The sequence below is a fragment of the Sorghum bicolor genome, chromosome 1 (assembly GCF_000003195.3).
Source record: "Sorghum bicolor cultivar BTx623 chromosome 1, Sorghum_bicolor_NCBIv3, whole genome shotgun sequence".
NCBI classification, from domain to species: Eukaryota; Viridiplantae; Streptophyta; class Magnoliopsida; order Poales; family Poaceae; genus Sorghum; species Sorghum bicolor.
The window spans coordinates 11,117,654-11,134,189 of NC_012870.2; the positions used below are offsets into that span (position 1 = coordinate 11,117,654).

Consider the following 16,536-nt stretch of genomic DNA (forward strand, 5'->3'; position numbering starts at 1 on the left):
GCCTAGTTACTCTATAATTGGACAATGTTTGTCAAATAAAAATGAAAGTGCTACAGTGCCGTTTTTCACCAGTTTTTGCGAACTGAACAAGGCCTGAGTTGTTAAAGCAGAATCTCAATCTACAACCAAAGGTACGTACTAACCCCACACGTAGTATGATTGATCAAACCGAAAGGGCCTACTACGGGCCCTGCCTCTTGAAAATAGGTCTGTGCGGGTTTTGTTTCATCGCCCATTGGTATGAAGTGAACTCACATGTCATGTACTCGCCTCAACCTTTATGTAAGTTTAAGGAAAAAGGCGTGGTGTACTACTGTTGCAAGACATGATAAATAAATATTATCTTTGGCCTTTTTCTCGCAGCAATTTCATTTTCATAGACAGATAGTCATGTCATACTATAGAGCAAGCAATTACGTGTGGGGTTAAGAAAGCCCAATGAGGCAATAACTGTGTGTGGCCGTGGGGCGGTACGTTGCGTGAGTAACTTCTGCGAACTAGTACTGGTACTTGTAGTTCAATAACTAGGGCTTTTGTATCCTTGCAGGTAAATACGAGGAAGTAAATGGCGGAGCTTCATCCATGTGACGCTCACACACGCTGTAAACTGTGGGGCATTGACTCCTGGATAGGGTGAGAGTGAGAGAGGAAACTTTACCTGCCCTTGTGATGGTAAAAGATGTGCCCCATCTCGGTGAAACCTTGTGGAGTTAGTAGAAAGTACATAAGATCTGTGTTTAGTTATAAGGCAAGTTATAAGAGCCAAGCCATATAATAGTTGCCTTCTACTTAGCTATAAATAAGTTTTTTACTCTCTCTTTTCTACTTCTCTTTACATATATGTTATTGTTTGGGTTCACATACGTCTATGCTTTCGTATCCAGGTTGGTCCTAAAATAAGAGCCAAACTCTCTTCGTTCTTGTGTTTTTTCGTGTCCAGCTTGATCTTAGAATAAGAACCAGACTCTCTTCTCTTCTCCATACGAGTAAAAATGCTGATTAGTTTAGGCTTTTCCACTCAAAAAATTTTCATCCATCCCATCGAATCTTTGGACACATGCATAGAACATTAAATATAGATAAAAAAAATAAATTAATTACACAGTTTGGTTAAAAATCTAGAGACGAATCTTTTAAGCCTAGTTAGTCTATGATTAGCCTTAAGTGCTACAGTAACCCGCATGTGCTAATAATAGATTAGTTATGCTTAATAGATTTGTCTTGCAGTTTCAAGACGAGCTATGTAATTTGTTTTTTTATTAGTTTCTAAAAACCTCTCCCGACATTGTTCCGACATATTCGATGTGATATAAAAAAAATTTCATCTTCAATCTAAACAGAGCCTTAGCTATAACATCATTATTGTACCTGTTCTATGGCTAAAACTTGACATGCACTAGGAAGATCTTATCCGCTGGGTCTCCAGATACCCCTATGGCCCCCCTATCCTTTGCTTGCGCCAAAGACAGCAGCACCTATTGAAGGAAGCACAAACACGAGGGAGTAATTGGCACAGTAATACTGGTAACAGGACCTACCGCTTGTAGGCCGGCTTGTTGGTTGGGGTGATGTTTGCTGCTGGCCGGGAAGTCACAATCACATGACATGAGGCACCCACAGCCCCCGCGCTGTGCGCAAACATGCGCATATGGGTCCGCCCGCAGGCAGCAGTCTCCATTCGCGGGCGCGTCCACCCCAGCCTGCGCTGCGCGGTCACGAGGTAGAGGTGACGCTTTTCAAGTCCCCCTCCCCTCCTCGCCCCCGGCCTTCTGGGGGCTCGGGCTCCATTCATGACCCCGTCCGCGCGCGCCCGTTTTGCTCTGCTCGCCCCCAGTGAAATTACTCCAGGCGCTCGCGCGTTCGTGAACCGCCGGCCGGCGTTTTCCTCTTCCTCCTCTCTTGGGTTCAGTTCGGTCTCGGACTCTCTCGCTGCCCCTCTCTTGATAGCAGGAGCGCACATTTTTGCCTTGGCAGTAGTACGTTGCTCGTGCCCGTGCTTCCCTGCATGCCACATGCGGCGGTGGTGTGCCCTGCCTGCCGCTCTGTGGCGAGCAGAGCAGCCAACAAAGCCCAAGCATCATGTGATGTGAGTTTCGAGGGGAGGAGGGGGTTCGGTCGGCCGCTGGGACATGGCCCCGTGGCACTGGCAACCATGTTGCACCAACCCAGCTTCATACGACGACGACAGGCCAGCGGGCAAACCATGTGGCCGACGCTTGGTTGCGCTGTGACGAATGTTTTCTTTCTCTCGGCAAGATCGATCACACTTCACACAACGGCAGCGCGCGTTGGCTGGCCCCGCATGCACGGTAGGATTATTGGAGGACTTGACTGTGCACCACATCAAAAGTATAAAAAGAATCTCAGAGGTGGACCAAAGAGAGTAGTAGTAAGTGATCTTTTTACCTAGCTGTAAGTGCGCATGACACCGTAGAATGAAACTTTTGTATTGAGAGTAGATGTTTAATCGGAATTTCATTTCATTTTATATGATATGACAGTTTTATTAAAAATAACGTCATAAAAGTATTCACTGAGACTGGCCTAAGAGCTAGTTAATAGCTCTAACACAACTTCTCCAATAATGATAACTTTTAGCACATACTCTTAGCTTGTAACATAGATAGCCCCACATGACATTCTCACTAAATCTTGAAATATGTGCAAGAGCTTAGCTATTGATCAAGAGCTAGTTTTTCTCTCTCTTCTATTATAATATAAAAAAATGCTTTCAGCTAACTCAAAAGTTGATTGTTCGAGCTGCCATGAGACAAGAGTACTCAATCCACTTCTGGTACTTCGCCGCTGGCCGCCTCCTCTCCAATTGTTTCATTTATCCCTCTCACTGATTGCTTACCGGTTAAGAGACAAAAATATTCTTCATTCGCTTACTTCTAATCAAAGTTTCATTAGATTCATTCTTTCTCGTAACTTGAGAATATGTAACAAAAAAGAAGGCATACTTGGTGAGTTGAGCATATTTTCCCACTCCAACAGATTCCTTTTTTTTTTACTTTGATCATAAAAAAACAACCTTAATCCTCCCCCGAATAGAGAAGTATCTTCGACAATAAATCTAAAAGTAGTACTGACGATCACTAATACCACTATATTAAGGCATCTCCAATTAGTGACGAAGCTAGAGCAAATTAGAGGAAGGTGCACTTAGCTTGTGGGTGCATAGACATCTTATGTAGGGGTACATATATGGTGAAATTTTGGACCTAATCATTGTTTTAACATGTGGCTTCTCCACTGTCTCCAATTAATAGTTCGATAAATTAGCTACTTTCAATCTTGATTTTCTGGCACGATGAAAAAACCTTCCTCCGACAACTCTTTATTCTAACTCCTAATCTATTTGTGCTTGGAAAAATGAAGGCATCTATGGCAAGGATATGCAAACAAGTGTTGGTTTTTTCCTCGACACACCGCCGCATAGACTTCCATCATCTCGTGGTTCGATGAAATTGAATCTTGGACCACTATTTTTGGATATTAGAATAGTGAGAAGTAGAGCAGACAATGGAGATTTCATTTTGTAGATTCTGATTGTGAGTAGGGTGTCCTCGTGCTAAGGGTGGCTGACATCGGCCAACCAAGGATGCCGATGCAACTGTTGTCCCTGCTAGAGAGGTTCATCGGAATTAGATCTTCGAACACTATTTTTTATATTTGAGAATATTGAAAAATAAAGTGTGCAATGAAGATTCCATGTTGGAGGTTTTAGGTTTGAGTCCGCTAGAGAGGAAGACCTAATGATGACAATGGCAGGAGTATCGGTGTGACACGGACAATGGTTTTTTTTCCTTTCAAATGGTTCTGCCTTTTGTTTTTAAGTAAACTATATTGGAAATTGTCGGTAATAGGTTGTTTTTATAATATATGTTTTAAAAGGTGGCACGACCAGAATTTTAGAATTATTTCCGTGTATTGGAAAAATGGCAAAATCAGGATTTTAGAATTATATGTTTTGTTTTGGATACCGCTGAAGACGCTCATGAAAATAAAAATAGATTGTAGAAATAGATTATTGGTGAGGTAGCTGAGATGCTCACTTATTGGCAGAGGCAGATCCAAGCCCCGGGCTAGAGGGGCCGTAGGATGGGGCGCCACAACCCAAATTTCCTATAATGAGTTCTCTTCCAAATCTCATAGAAATTTCTGATGTTTAACTTAAGATAGTTTATTGTACAACTAATTTAAACAGCTTTTTATTAATTAGGCTGCTGGATGGTGATTCTAGATCATCCGTCCCTGTTCATCATCGGCACTCGACTATAAAGTCGCGGCAAATACACGCACGCGCCCTGCGTACACACAGTGTCGAACGCTGTTAGCGCACAGTGGCGTTCCTCCCTGCCAGGAGCACGGGTGTCATTTAGGGAGGATGCTGGCTGCATGCATGGGGCCTTGGCTGTTATGTTTTGTATAGTAGCGTCATCATTCATGCATCGATCTCTTGTGTGTGTGTGTGTGCGCGCGCGTGGGGTGCAGCTAGGCAGGACAGACAGCGGAGATTTGACGGAACCTCTGCACGGCGCGCTCGGATACGCTGCGCCGACCCCTTTTAAACACCCGGCCCGTTTCATTCTCGCTCTCGCCACCGCACGGGGTGTACGTACCTGCTGCGACTACTAGTACCTCAGAGTACGTACGTACAGCGTACGGTGCAGATTGCTGCCAAGTGTGCGCGAGATCATCAATGCGATTTGATGTCTCATGATGATGTGGCCGGTGCAAACAGTTGGCCGTTTCCCCTGCCATGCTCGGTCGATCGCGTCTCGTGGATGAGCTAGCTAGGGCAAGCTAGGGCGCAACTTGCCCGCCAATGCAATGGCGGTCGGTACGCGCGGCCGCTTAAAATACGAGACTCCGGCGCCCGGCTTCAATCTCGGCAGCAGGATCGCGTTTGGACAAGGGCCTTTTTCGCCGCGTTTGAGAATCGGCAGCCGAGGTGGCCGGGCCGACGTATACCTGAAACAGTGCGCGGTTTTGAATGCTCCGGGTCCGGGCGTCTCTACACTTCTCGAGTCTCCACCCGTATATAGGAGTATATTTATGTGCTTGAGCTCGTAGCTCCGGCTCAAGATCATGCGTCCTGCTTCTTTGTAGATACTCCCTCCGTCCTCGAAAGCTTCAACTCCTAGAATCCGTGCCAGTCAAACTTGTTTAACTTTGACTAACTTTATAGAAAAGAGCATCAATATCTATGACATAAAATGAGTATCTTATGAAAATATATTCAATGATAAATCTAATGGTATTAATTTGGTAATATAAATCTTAGTATTTTTTTCTATAAATTTGGTCAAAGTTTTAAAAGTTTGACTTAGGACAACTCTAAAAGTTGCAGCTTTCAGGGACAGAGGGAGTACTCCTTTTTATTAGCGCTGGAAATTTAGTGTGCTGCCTCTGAACGACACCATTTTATCGATCGCAATATCAGTCAATGCGCAAAACGATTTCAAACAAGATACCAACCACACAAAGCAACATTAATTTCTATAGGCATCGACTTCAGCCGAGGTGCAGCTTACATCTAATGAAATCATTAAGTTCAACATGATGTCTCATGCTATTATCCTAGGTTCAATCTCATATATACTAACTAGGGAATAAACTACAAATGTTGAACACAACAAACTAGAGAAAATTCAGAATACGATTTTGATGCCTTTGCTAACTTTCAACTACCACAAAAACCATAAACTAAAGTTTGTGCACTCATCTCATATGAAAAAGGTAAACATGGACAAGTGTAGTTCAGTTTATTACTCTCTTATATGTCCATGTCATTAGCATCATATGAGCATAACTCATCATCTCCACATCAACATAAAGGCATGGTAGAAGTGCAACCTTTCTTTTTGCAACATTCATAACAACTTGACAAAAATTGCTTTCCAAGAGCCTCATCTCCTAGCAAGCTAGGTGCTTGGAAATCTAACAGACTATAGGAGGCTTCTTGAATCTGAACTAAGGGACAATTAATACCAATCTAATTAAGATATCAAGTTGGATCTATGGGTATAGCTACTAACTTAATTAGTTTGATCATGAGATTTTTCATGGAGGTGGAACATAACCTCCATTGAGCTATGGAAGTTTTTTATACAATTTTTAATGCCTTTATGTATGGTTTCAAACTTACAGTATTTGTGCTATATCCGCACGTGAGAATTCAGTAGATCACAAAACATAGATTGCTGGTTTAATACCTAAAAGGGTAGGTTGTTATATGTAGTTAGTGTTTATCAATTGGATGAGGAATATTTAAAAGTTTAACAAACATAGAACAATGTCTAGACCTTAACATGGTGCAAACTAAACTCTAGATGATTTGTGATGACTAGTAGATACTCCCTTGCCCCTTTAATAAAAAAACAAGTGACGTTTTGAATAATCACACAGCATTGAAAGGTTTTTTTCTGTTATAAAGTATTTAACATAGCAAAACTATCCTCTATGATACAACATTTCAAGACAAATATACTCGTGTTGTGCTTATATATGGAAACTCAACACATTAAAATCAACATGTATCCAAAGTTTAGAATGGTTGGCTTAAGAAAACCCCAAAACATCACATGTGTTCTTGTATAATACTTCCTCCGTTCTAAATTATAATGACATTAGTGTATATCAAAAGGCATAGTAAAAACTGTTATGAATCTAGAAAGACTAAAACGTCGTATGAGGGAATATTGTTTATTAAGCCACGTTTGTGCTTAGTTGTTCCTCTGATGACAGAGTGGGGAGGGTCTATCCCAGCTTTTTGTTACTGTGTTCCCTTAATGATTCTGTGTTTTGTTTTGTGTTCCCTTAATGCGTAGTAGGTGCATGATCGCGCGCTGCAGGGAAAGAACCATACTTGAAAACAAAAACCCATAGGTTAAATCAAGGTCTTGTTTAGTTCCGAAAAGATTTTAGATTTTGGTACTGTAGCATTTTCGTTTTTATTTGACAAATATTATCTAATCATGGACTAACTAGGCTCAAAAGATTCATCTCGTGATTTACAGACAAACTGTGCAATTAGTTTTTTCTTTTATCTATATCTAATGCTTCATGCATGTGCTCTAAGATTCGATGTGATGGGGAATCTTGAAAAGTTTTTGGTTTTCGAGGTGAACTAAGGCTCTGTTTAGATTGGAGATAAAAAATTTCCGTGTCACATCGGATATGTCGGAAGGATGTCGGGAGGGGTTTTTAGAAACTAATAAAAAAATAAATTACATAGCTCGTCTAGAAACGGCAAGATAAATCTATTAAGCATAATTAATCTGTCATTAACACATGTGGGTTACTGTAGCACTTAAGGCTAATCATGGACTAACTAGGTTTAAAAGATTCCTCTCGCGTTTTTCAACCAAACTGTGTAATTACTTTATTTTTTATCTACATTTAATGTTTCATGCATGTGTCCAAAAATTCGATGTGGTGGATGAAAAAAATTTTGGTTGGGAACTAAACAGGGCCTAAACAAGACCCAAGTGCCCCAAACAAGCATTTCCTCTTCGTGCCCGTACGTACTCCACAGGGCTAACAAATTGAAGTGGCTGTCAGGCCCATGTGCACGGCGCCGATGGTGCTGCAAAAAGTCACGCGCGACGCGGACCAAGCCTGTGCCCGGCCGGGGAGCACGGGAGCAGCAGGATATGCAAGGGGACGACGTCACACGTCACATCCTCGCGGATCGCACGCCGCTGGAGTGCTGGACAGGACAGCAGCGAAGAAGCCGGGGGCACCGTAGTCACGGTGGTAGTGTCACGGCCGCACGGCGTGCTGACCTGCCGGCGCCAGGGACACCGACTCACCGGCCGCGTTGTAGTTGCATGCTCGGCAGGCCCCCGCCCCCCACCACCCGTCGTCCCGTCCACCCTGCGCCGCGCACGCAGGCAGGCAGGCAGGCTGCCCACAGCACAGCGGATAGTGGCGCGCGCGACTCGCGAGGCCGTGAACAAGTGTACAACAGTGGCAGCGAGCACCGTTTTGGTTTGCAAGGGATGGTTACAGCGTGTTTGGTTGGCAGCCCAATACAGTTATGTTTTTTTTTTGCTAGTTTTTAGATGTTTGGTTGCTTGATTTGAGTTTGGGGCTTGGCTAACCAGAGCCGGTCGTACACTTGGAGCATGGCCAGGATCGAATGGCCGAATCAGCCGTTCTCCTAGAGCCGGGCTCGAGCCAGCCCCATGCGGCTTTCTCGTCACCGCTCGCTCCTCACCTACCGCCAGCCCCATGCCAGGATCTAACCGGCCCCCGTCCGTTCCCAGTTCCTTCTCTTCTCGCTCGTTACGCCATCGCACCGGCGGCTTCGAAATCCACGATCCAGAGCTGATCCGGGCTGCTCGAAAATGGCCGCGGAGGCAGCGGAGGCGCCCTCTCCTATGCCACCACGAACCGGGGAGGCAAAGGCTCCTGCAACGCCTGGGAAGCGTGCGCCGGCGGACCGGGATGAGAAGGAGAGAAGGAGGGAGTGGAGCGGCTGCCGGAGCCAAAGCGGCGTCGTGCCTGCGCACACATCGCGGCGCTCAACAGCGCACCCCGAGCGTCGGAGGTGGCGGCCACGGCCGTGGCTGCAGCGAGCAGGGAGGACGAGTCCGTGGATAGCTGCAACGGAGTAGAGCCGTCCTTCTCATTCCACGCGCGGAGCTGCTCTAGCGCGTAGACCATGCCAAGTTCGAGTCCTCGTGGATCATAGGATGGTGGAGAGGCTGGATCGACGAGGACCTCGTGGATCCTCCCCGCCAGTACACGACCGCCGAAGCTGCCGACCGCCATTGACACCACGAGGAGCACCATGATGGCGAGGAGGATGAGTGATAGAAGCAACAAAAGCTCAGCCGCCTTGATGTTCGAGAAAATGCTTCAGAGGGGGGGCAAGGAAGAGGTGACTGTATACAAACTAAGTCAACCAACCAAACACTGATTTATCGTAGCCAGGCTCCGCAGCGTATGTAACTAAACAAACAAGTCTTAGCTTGCTAAAGGCAGCCTTAGGCTGGCTTGCTTAGTTTTGCTAGCCACATTTATATAAAAATAAACCAAACACACCTAGAGCGTGCGGACTGCCGCGGTGGGCTATCTTTCTAATGATGAAACAGGAGTCGTAGGTACACGGCTACTGTATCTGTACGTACATGTTATGAGTTTTTACTCCGTAGAATTACGTGGTCTGCAGCCTGCCTGGCTTGCCCATATATATGGAACTAACCAATCACGTCCAAGGAATCCATGCTCCTGTTTAGGGATGAAAACGGTACGGATATTTTCCGACCGTATTCGAGACCGAATTCGTTTAAAGGGGTTTAGATCTGTCCGTATTCGAGTCTGAATATTCAACATCCGATACCGTATTTGTATCTGAATACTTAAATCGTATATTTATAATGTCCAATCATATCTTATCCGACATGGTTGATATTATCCGTATTCGAATCCGAATCCGACCAAAAATATGAAAACAAATATGATATCAATGATATTCGTTCCTATCCGATCCGTTTTCATCCCTAGCTGTTCGCACGCAGGAGCCAAGGCTACAGCGCTGCACCCATTGCGTATGGCTTGGGTCCGCACGCATTGGCCTTCGCCGGGAAGTCTGCCCTCCCCTCCCCTCTCAGCTGCGGGCCGTGACACGGCCCCTCGATTCTGATTTTCTGATTCTACGCGCCTCGCCGCTCCTTTCTACTGTATATCAACAAACTCCCATGGAGAAAACGAGGAGCGGAGTTCACAAATGTTGCTTATGTGGACACATCTCGGTATTCACATACACATACGGTATGTATCAGCCTGCCGCCATCACATATAAACAAACAAATACGTAGTATCTTATTGGGGTTTCTTCTGAACCCAGCAGCTACACAGACGCGTCAACGCTTCCGTTTCTTTCCCTTTCAGGACCAGAGCCAAGCCATGCTGCTGTTCCTGTTCCGGTCTTCTGGACGAGGACGACGCACTCCGAACAGTCTTTACCAATATATACTCGAGACAGCCAGCCACCTATATATAGTACTACAATGAACGGCTACGGGCTACGGCTAAAATATCTCTCAATGTATCTGTCTATCTATACATATACGTTTACGTACATTACATATACCGCACCGCATTTTCTAACACATAGAGGGAACTATAAACAGCGGGCGCGAGGCCTGCGTCATTGTTCCTCATGTACGTCTGTCTCATCGTATATCTCCTCCTGCGCCAACAAAAACCGAAAAAGATAAGAATCACTGTACAATAAATGTTGCAAATGATACCTTGTAGGACAACAGTTGCGGTGCTCAAGATAGGACCTTTTGAGCCTCCATATATTTATAAGGATTAATATCTTTATGGTTTCCAACAAACAAAATTAATCAGCATAATTTTCCAACAAAGAAAATAATCGCCATAATTTCATAACACAACTATGATAAAAGTTAATCTGGTTTGAATTTGCTATCGGTAGCCAGGCATTATAGACAACAAAACAGTTTACTCGACAGCCTAAATAAAGCTTAGAAATTTGCAGACCGCTAACCTGCAGAAGCTCCTCAATGACATCCTCCATGGTTATGATCCCAACAGCCTCTTCATCTTCCTTCAGCGTGGGCAAGGGCTCTTTATGGACCTGAAGAACGTCTGCTTGATCTTTGGACCATTTTTTAGGCCTATTTCCTCTATTTGATGCATTCTGAGTGTTAGGGTAGCTCTTCCATCTTTGCAGTGGTGATGGAAGGTTTTTCACGACCTTTTCGCTGTTCTTATCATCAATCGCAACAGACACCTCTTTGTTCCACACCCAAAGAAAAGAAAGCAAAGAGAGTAAGATATCTTGAGAAGATAATGCATACCAGATGTGAGTTACTGAAGATGACTAATAAGGTGTAACAACTACATAGGAGCTCACCGAAAGTTCCACCATCATTGGCAGCTTGTTCAGCTGGTGGGTAACTTGGATTGTTTTTCCTTATGACCACTGCCATGTGGCTGTGACCTTTCTGAAATTCGTTTAGGATGTCATAGAGGGGCATATCTTCTAGAACACTGAAATCCATCAAGGGCCACATGTGTTAGCTGAATATATATTAGGTCTTTGCTATAGTAATATGTTCAAAATATGATGATCAAGCTAGAAGGATCCAACATTGGAATTGGTCAAGAAATAAACTATTCACTTTCCTATCTCTAAATTTGAACTTGATGTGTTCATATGCGAGTTTGAGAGCCACGACTTATATAATCACCGAACTATAAGCCACCTGTATGCTAACCTAATTATGCATGTCATATATATGAATGTTCTTCCAACAATGCGCCAATAAACTGACAACAAAACAAACTAGCTGAAAGCCTGAAACCACACTACACTAATTATTTAGGACCATCCTATAGTGATGTTCATGACTGATAGAAACAAGTTCTCTTGTGGAGCATCAAGGATACTGTCATAGGTCATTCTTTGTATTTCCAGTAATATTGATACATATGGAAACAGAGTTATAGTTCAGTAAAGAAACCACCTAAAACGTCAGATAGAAAGAACTTTCATATATTAGTATATTACCGAGGAATTTTGCGAATAGTTACACTTTTTATAGGAACCTCATCATCAGCACTAACTGATAACAAATTCTTCACCTGAAAATCCATAAAGATAAATGCAATACAGTTATATTCACAAAGGTTACCAAAAAAGAAGAAATTTGTATACTCAAAGTAACAACATAGTCACTAATATTAACGCACGCAACATGTTGCACGTGCAACACGTTGATCATAGAAGAAAGACTACAAGAAATTCAGCAATTCTCGCCAATGTCACACATGCCATTGTTGATAGTGTTGCTTCATATTAAATCAATTTACACATTCATACACCATGCCTTGGGAGTAGCTACGTGAACAGCAGGTCAGTTTGAAGTACTTCTTCCTTAACAAAATAATAAAGTATGTTATGCGTGTCCATCTTAATAAATCAATCTTCCACAAATTTCTATCTTGATTAAAAATACAGGTGCAAACAATTTATTCTAAACCAACATTACGTACATCAACTGTTTGCTGTCAACGTACTTCTAGCAAAGATTGACAATGGCAACCCTTTTGGGCATAGTTCCCCTGTCATTTACCTGAATCTCTTCTGAAATTAGTTTGAATGTTCTATTTGGCAAGTAATTGGTAATCCTAACCATTGTGGAGAATCCTATTCTACGCAAAGATCTTTCTTCAATAAGGACAGACAACTGAAGGGTAGATGGAAAATGCTAGAAATTCCCAACATAGAAGATTAGTGAAAAGTGCATAGCATATTTTCATAGCAGAACATTACCAATATCAGTCCAATAATATTTGTTTTCTTTTCATAATAAACAGGAACCCTGCTATGCCCTTTCTCAAGTACCTCTTGCATTAGATTCCTGTGTGAAAAAGAGAATGGCACAGTTTGTTTAACAAAAATTTTGAATAACTGCAGCACGCTGTTTAAAACATAGAATTAGATATGACATACTACCTGTCAAGTTTTGCATTTATATCAATTGCAAATGTTTGACACAAGGGTGTCATAGCATCTTTAGCTTTCTTTTCAGTCAGTTCAAGAGCTCCTGCTATTATGGTAGTTTCATCATGCGTTAATTCTCCACCTTTGCCAGCCTGTTTCAGTTACAAACAAGTAATATAGCTAAGATAACAGAAACTTTCATAAACGTGGGCAAACTTTCATGTCTCTCAAAGTCTATGCCATGACACCCTTGCTAGATGTGTGTGGATAGAATAAAGCTAACACATCTATTAAGTCGATCAGCTGCATTCAAGCGTCTAAGATCTATGCCCAAACCAGTAAAAAGATGTTTATAGCATATATATCTCTGTTCAATATTTCAATTAGGTATCATTTATTGGCTTCCGTTGAATACACATCCACACCAGCAAATCATCCACAGATCCACTAATGTCTCTCAAAATGAAAATTATATTGTATGAAAGCCTAAACATCGAACTCACATAACCATATACTAGTAGTTTAAAATTGTCATCTTATGCCTTTGGTTTTCACACCCATCATAAGTTGGCTGTGATGAGTTGGAATAGCTCAATATCTCCCAATGCTTAAACATGCACATCAGCTATGGAAGACTTCACGGGTCCATTTGAAAAAGACTTATTTGCCAATGCCAAGCATACAATTCTGTTCTTATACGAACGAGATGCTTGAATCAATCAACCAAGCTTAAACTAACACAGTACATGATGTTCTCCTGCAATACTTTCTAAAGTATGAATTTGCTATGTAGAGACTGTGGTTAGCCAATGCCCATGTGACTGTTTCCTAGCGGGAGCATAGAGAGATTGTACCGAAAGCTACATATAGATAGAAACATAAATACACTAAGGGCAAGGACACAATCAGTCTAGCTTCACAGCAAAGAAACATTTGCATGATAGACTTGCCACTTAGAAGACAACATAATTGGTATACCTCGTTCCCATGCAGAGTGACAAGTGTTTTTAGTTCAGCTCTACGGAAGAGAGCTGTCTGACCATGACCCAGCACATAGTCCAATAGCTGAACAGAGGAAAATTTTCAGTCCATATTATATATTGGAGAACTCCTCAAGTAATGTTAATACAATTGATAAGGGAGTTGCCTGTTACCTTGCTTATAGGATAGGCAACAGGAAAGCAGATCCAAACAAGCACACGGACTAATGGAGCAACTGAAGCACCAATAGCCAGCCCATAATGTGAGCAGATGGACTGTGGTAAGATCTGTTCATACCAAACTATTAGCACATGACACCAAACTTGACAATGAAGCTGAGCATCTGTAAGTGAAAATTTGATGATTCACCTCACCAAACAGCAGAATCAGTGTCACTGATATCAAAATCGCACCCCAAGCAGTCACCAAGCTATCAAGGAATATGGGCAAAGCCTAACACACAGAAAAGCATATCATCACAACTTATTTATTGTGGGGTTTTGAACTTATGTAATCTAAAAGTATTTACTGTTGAGTTTCAAACTTATGTAATCTAAGAGTATGTTTCAAACTTATGTAATCTAAAAGTCACTGGAAGAATAGAGCAGCACCTCCATTGCGGCAGCATTGCAGATTAGAAGAGTGCATAGCAGAAGGTGCTGGTTCTTCACAACAGGTAAAATCTTAGCTGGAATAAAGAAACATAGTGTCACACTGTCAGCACTGCTGTAAAAAAGGCATCCAAGGCAATAATTTGCATTTGATATTTCCTGCAGTTTAACTAATACAAATACTTTTGCATCAGAGTCAACAAATAATATATATCCTAGGATTCATCTCCAACCATTTCAATGCGGCAAAATCCCACAGATATCAGCCAAACCTAACTAAAGACCACAGTTCACTTTGTACTGAAAGCCACAACCTCGCACATATTTTCCTAACAATATACTGTAAGTCTCACTTCAGAAGAACTGGAAGAACTCTCTGTTTTTGTGAACAGCTTTTTATATATAATAGTATATAACAAAAAGGAAACCCCAAAGTTTATGTTCCCTAGATTTGATTTGGTTTATATGTAAAAAAGAAACTCCAATGTCTAGTGAAGCCAAAGGCAGTACAGCATTTTCATTATGTTCAGAGAAACTCAGAACCCACTGCCAGGCGATCAATACCAGTCATATCACATTCACAGGCGACCAAGTCCAGAAACACGAGGGGTTTTCAGATACTCCTGATCAGCAATACGGCGAAACAGCCTATCAGTTCAAATGTCGGATTCTCAAAGCAAAACGCCTATTCCATTACTCATGGATCGAACCGGCACCCTGGAGGTGCTCGACGAAAAGCGTAGCCAACTCGTGTACCAGCCCCAGCGAAATCCGACCAACCGCACATCCAAATCAGGCACCGCACACGCCCCGTCGCGCAAGCGCAACATGACCTCGCACCTACCCCCTCCATCTCGAGTATACGCGAGAGAAGACAAGGGACCCGGAGCGCCCGAGAAACACGGGCGGCGACTGGCGACGGTAGGAATAGGGTACCTGCGTGCTTGCGGTCCTGCTCGGTGCCGGACTTGGCGAGCACCTCGAGATCGACGAGGCTGAGGGACATGAGGCCGAGGGTGAGGCCCGACATGAGTCCCGCGAAGAGCACGAGCACGACGATGATGACGATGTGCTCGAAGAAGGCCGCCGAGCAGCAGTGGTACTCCACCGCCATCCACCTCCGCCGCCGGCCCGCTCCTCTCTCCCCCTCCCGCTGCTTGACGACGAGAGCCACCACCACCACCAGAAGCGCTCGCCCCGCCACCTCCTGCGTCGCGAGCGATTCCACAGCGCAGTTGCCTTCTTTATTTAGGAGCCTAGGCGTGTGTCCACTGCGCAGTGAGGCGTGGCCGGCGGAGGCCATGCGACGAGGACGGGTGGGCACCGACGAGGTGCTGACATGTGGGCCAGGTAGGCGCCCCGTTGGCCCACTTGATCCGGGTTAGTGGTCCTGATTCGCGGCCGTACAAATTCGTCTTTGCCGGAGGCGGGGTCCGTCGTAGGGATGGGCCCAGGGTGCAGCGACAAGAGGCGAGGCTAATTATTTTGGTTTAGCCCGTCGTGACAACTGACACGGGGTTGTAGGAGAAATTGCTGGAAGACACTGCGCGAGCTTTTGGGCTGTCGGCATTTATAACCGCCGCTTCCGTGTATGATCAGCCGGTGGCGTCTGACGACTACCACCATCGCCTTCAAATCATGGTCAAAGGTACCCCACCGGCTTAAGCATATTCTGCAAGACATAATACTTGCACGTATCTCACGTCATATTTATATGTTTTATATATATGTATAACTATATAAGAAGTCACCGTTTCAATTTTTGTTTTACAGTAAGAACCTTGTATATCCAATAGTTTGCAACATGATCTAAAATTGGAACAGATTTTCCCCACTAAAACCTTATTTTAGATTCACACATGATTTATTTGTTGAGGTGATTGAAGTGGAACTCGAATTAAATTATGTAGATTAATATGGATCCGATAATATCTAAATAAGGTCTAAGTGTTACGATCGGTACTTCAATAATAACACATAATTTTTATGTAACTTCAATGTGACATCTATGATTTGAAAATTTAAGTATTCCTGTGACTTTTAACTGTGCATAACACGTAGCCTAATGTAACATTACTGTAAACGTTAGTAGTTAAAGTTGTAGTTGCTTTATTCGATACACAACTTTGTGGTTGCAGGAAGTCTCTCGAACTCTTATGCAAAATAGCTGGAGCACCGAGCACGTCATCAGGCAAGTTTGAAAATAAGCAGCTGCCTTCATGCTTGCATGCGGGGCGCGTGTAAAGCCGGTGCTGCACGGGCCGTGGACGAAGCGCCGCGTCGTCCAGCAGAATGTCACTTAACATATTTTTGCTTACGTGGCACATAAATAGTTTCATAATATATAGGCCTTATCATAGGGCATATATGACCTAAATTTTGTCATGGGTACTGTATCAGTAGCAGATTAGCGTTACTAATAAAGTTGTGAAAACTAGAGCCAAATCAAGA

At 43.4% G+C, this 16,536-nt stretch overlaps 1 protein-coding gene and 1 long non-coding RNA gene across 2 annotated transcripts; one reads left to right on the forward strand and one right to left on the reverse strand.

The window, feature by feature from the left end:
- LOC110431676 lies at positions 95 to 816 on the forward strand. The gene is made up of 2 exons (XR_002449115.1): positions 95 to 131; positions 548 to 816. It is a non-coding gene; the product is annotated as an uncharacterized LOC110431676 (long non-coding RNA).
- On the reverse strand, positions 9,750 to 15,588 carry LOC8054184 (DUF21 domain-containing protein At2g14520). The gene is made up of 11 exons (XM_002466637.2): positions 15,022 to 15,588; positions 14,086 to 14,162; positions 13,844 to 13,927; positions 13,648 to 13,761; positions 13,472 to 13,558; positions 12,506 to 12,645; positions 12,323 to 12,410; positions 11,558 to 11,631; positions 10,901 to 11,037; positions 10,532 to 10,779; positions 9,750 to 10,207 (listed from the first exon to the last, which is right to left on the reverse strand). Exons 1-11 carry the CDS (start codon positions 15,386 to 15,388, stop codon positions 10,166 to 10,168), a joined length of 1,458 nt encoding a protein of 485 aa, XP_002466682.2. The 5' UTR covers positions 15,389 to 15,588; the 3' UTR covers positions 9,750 to 10,165.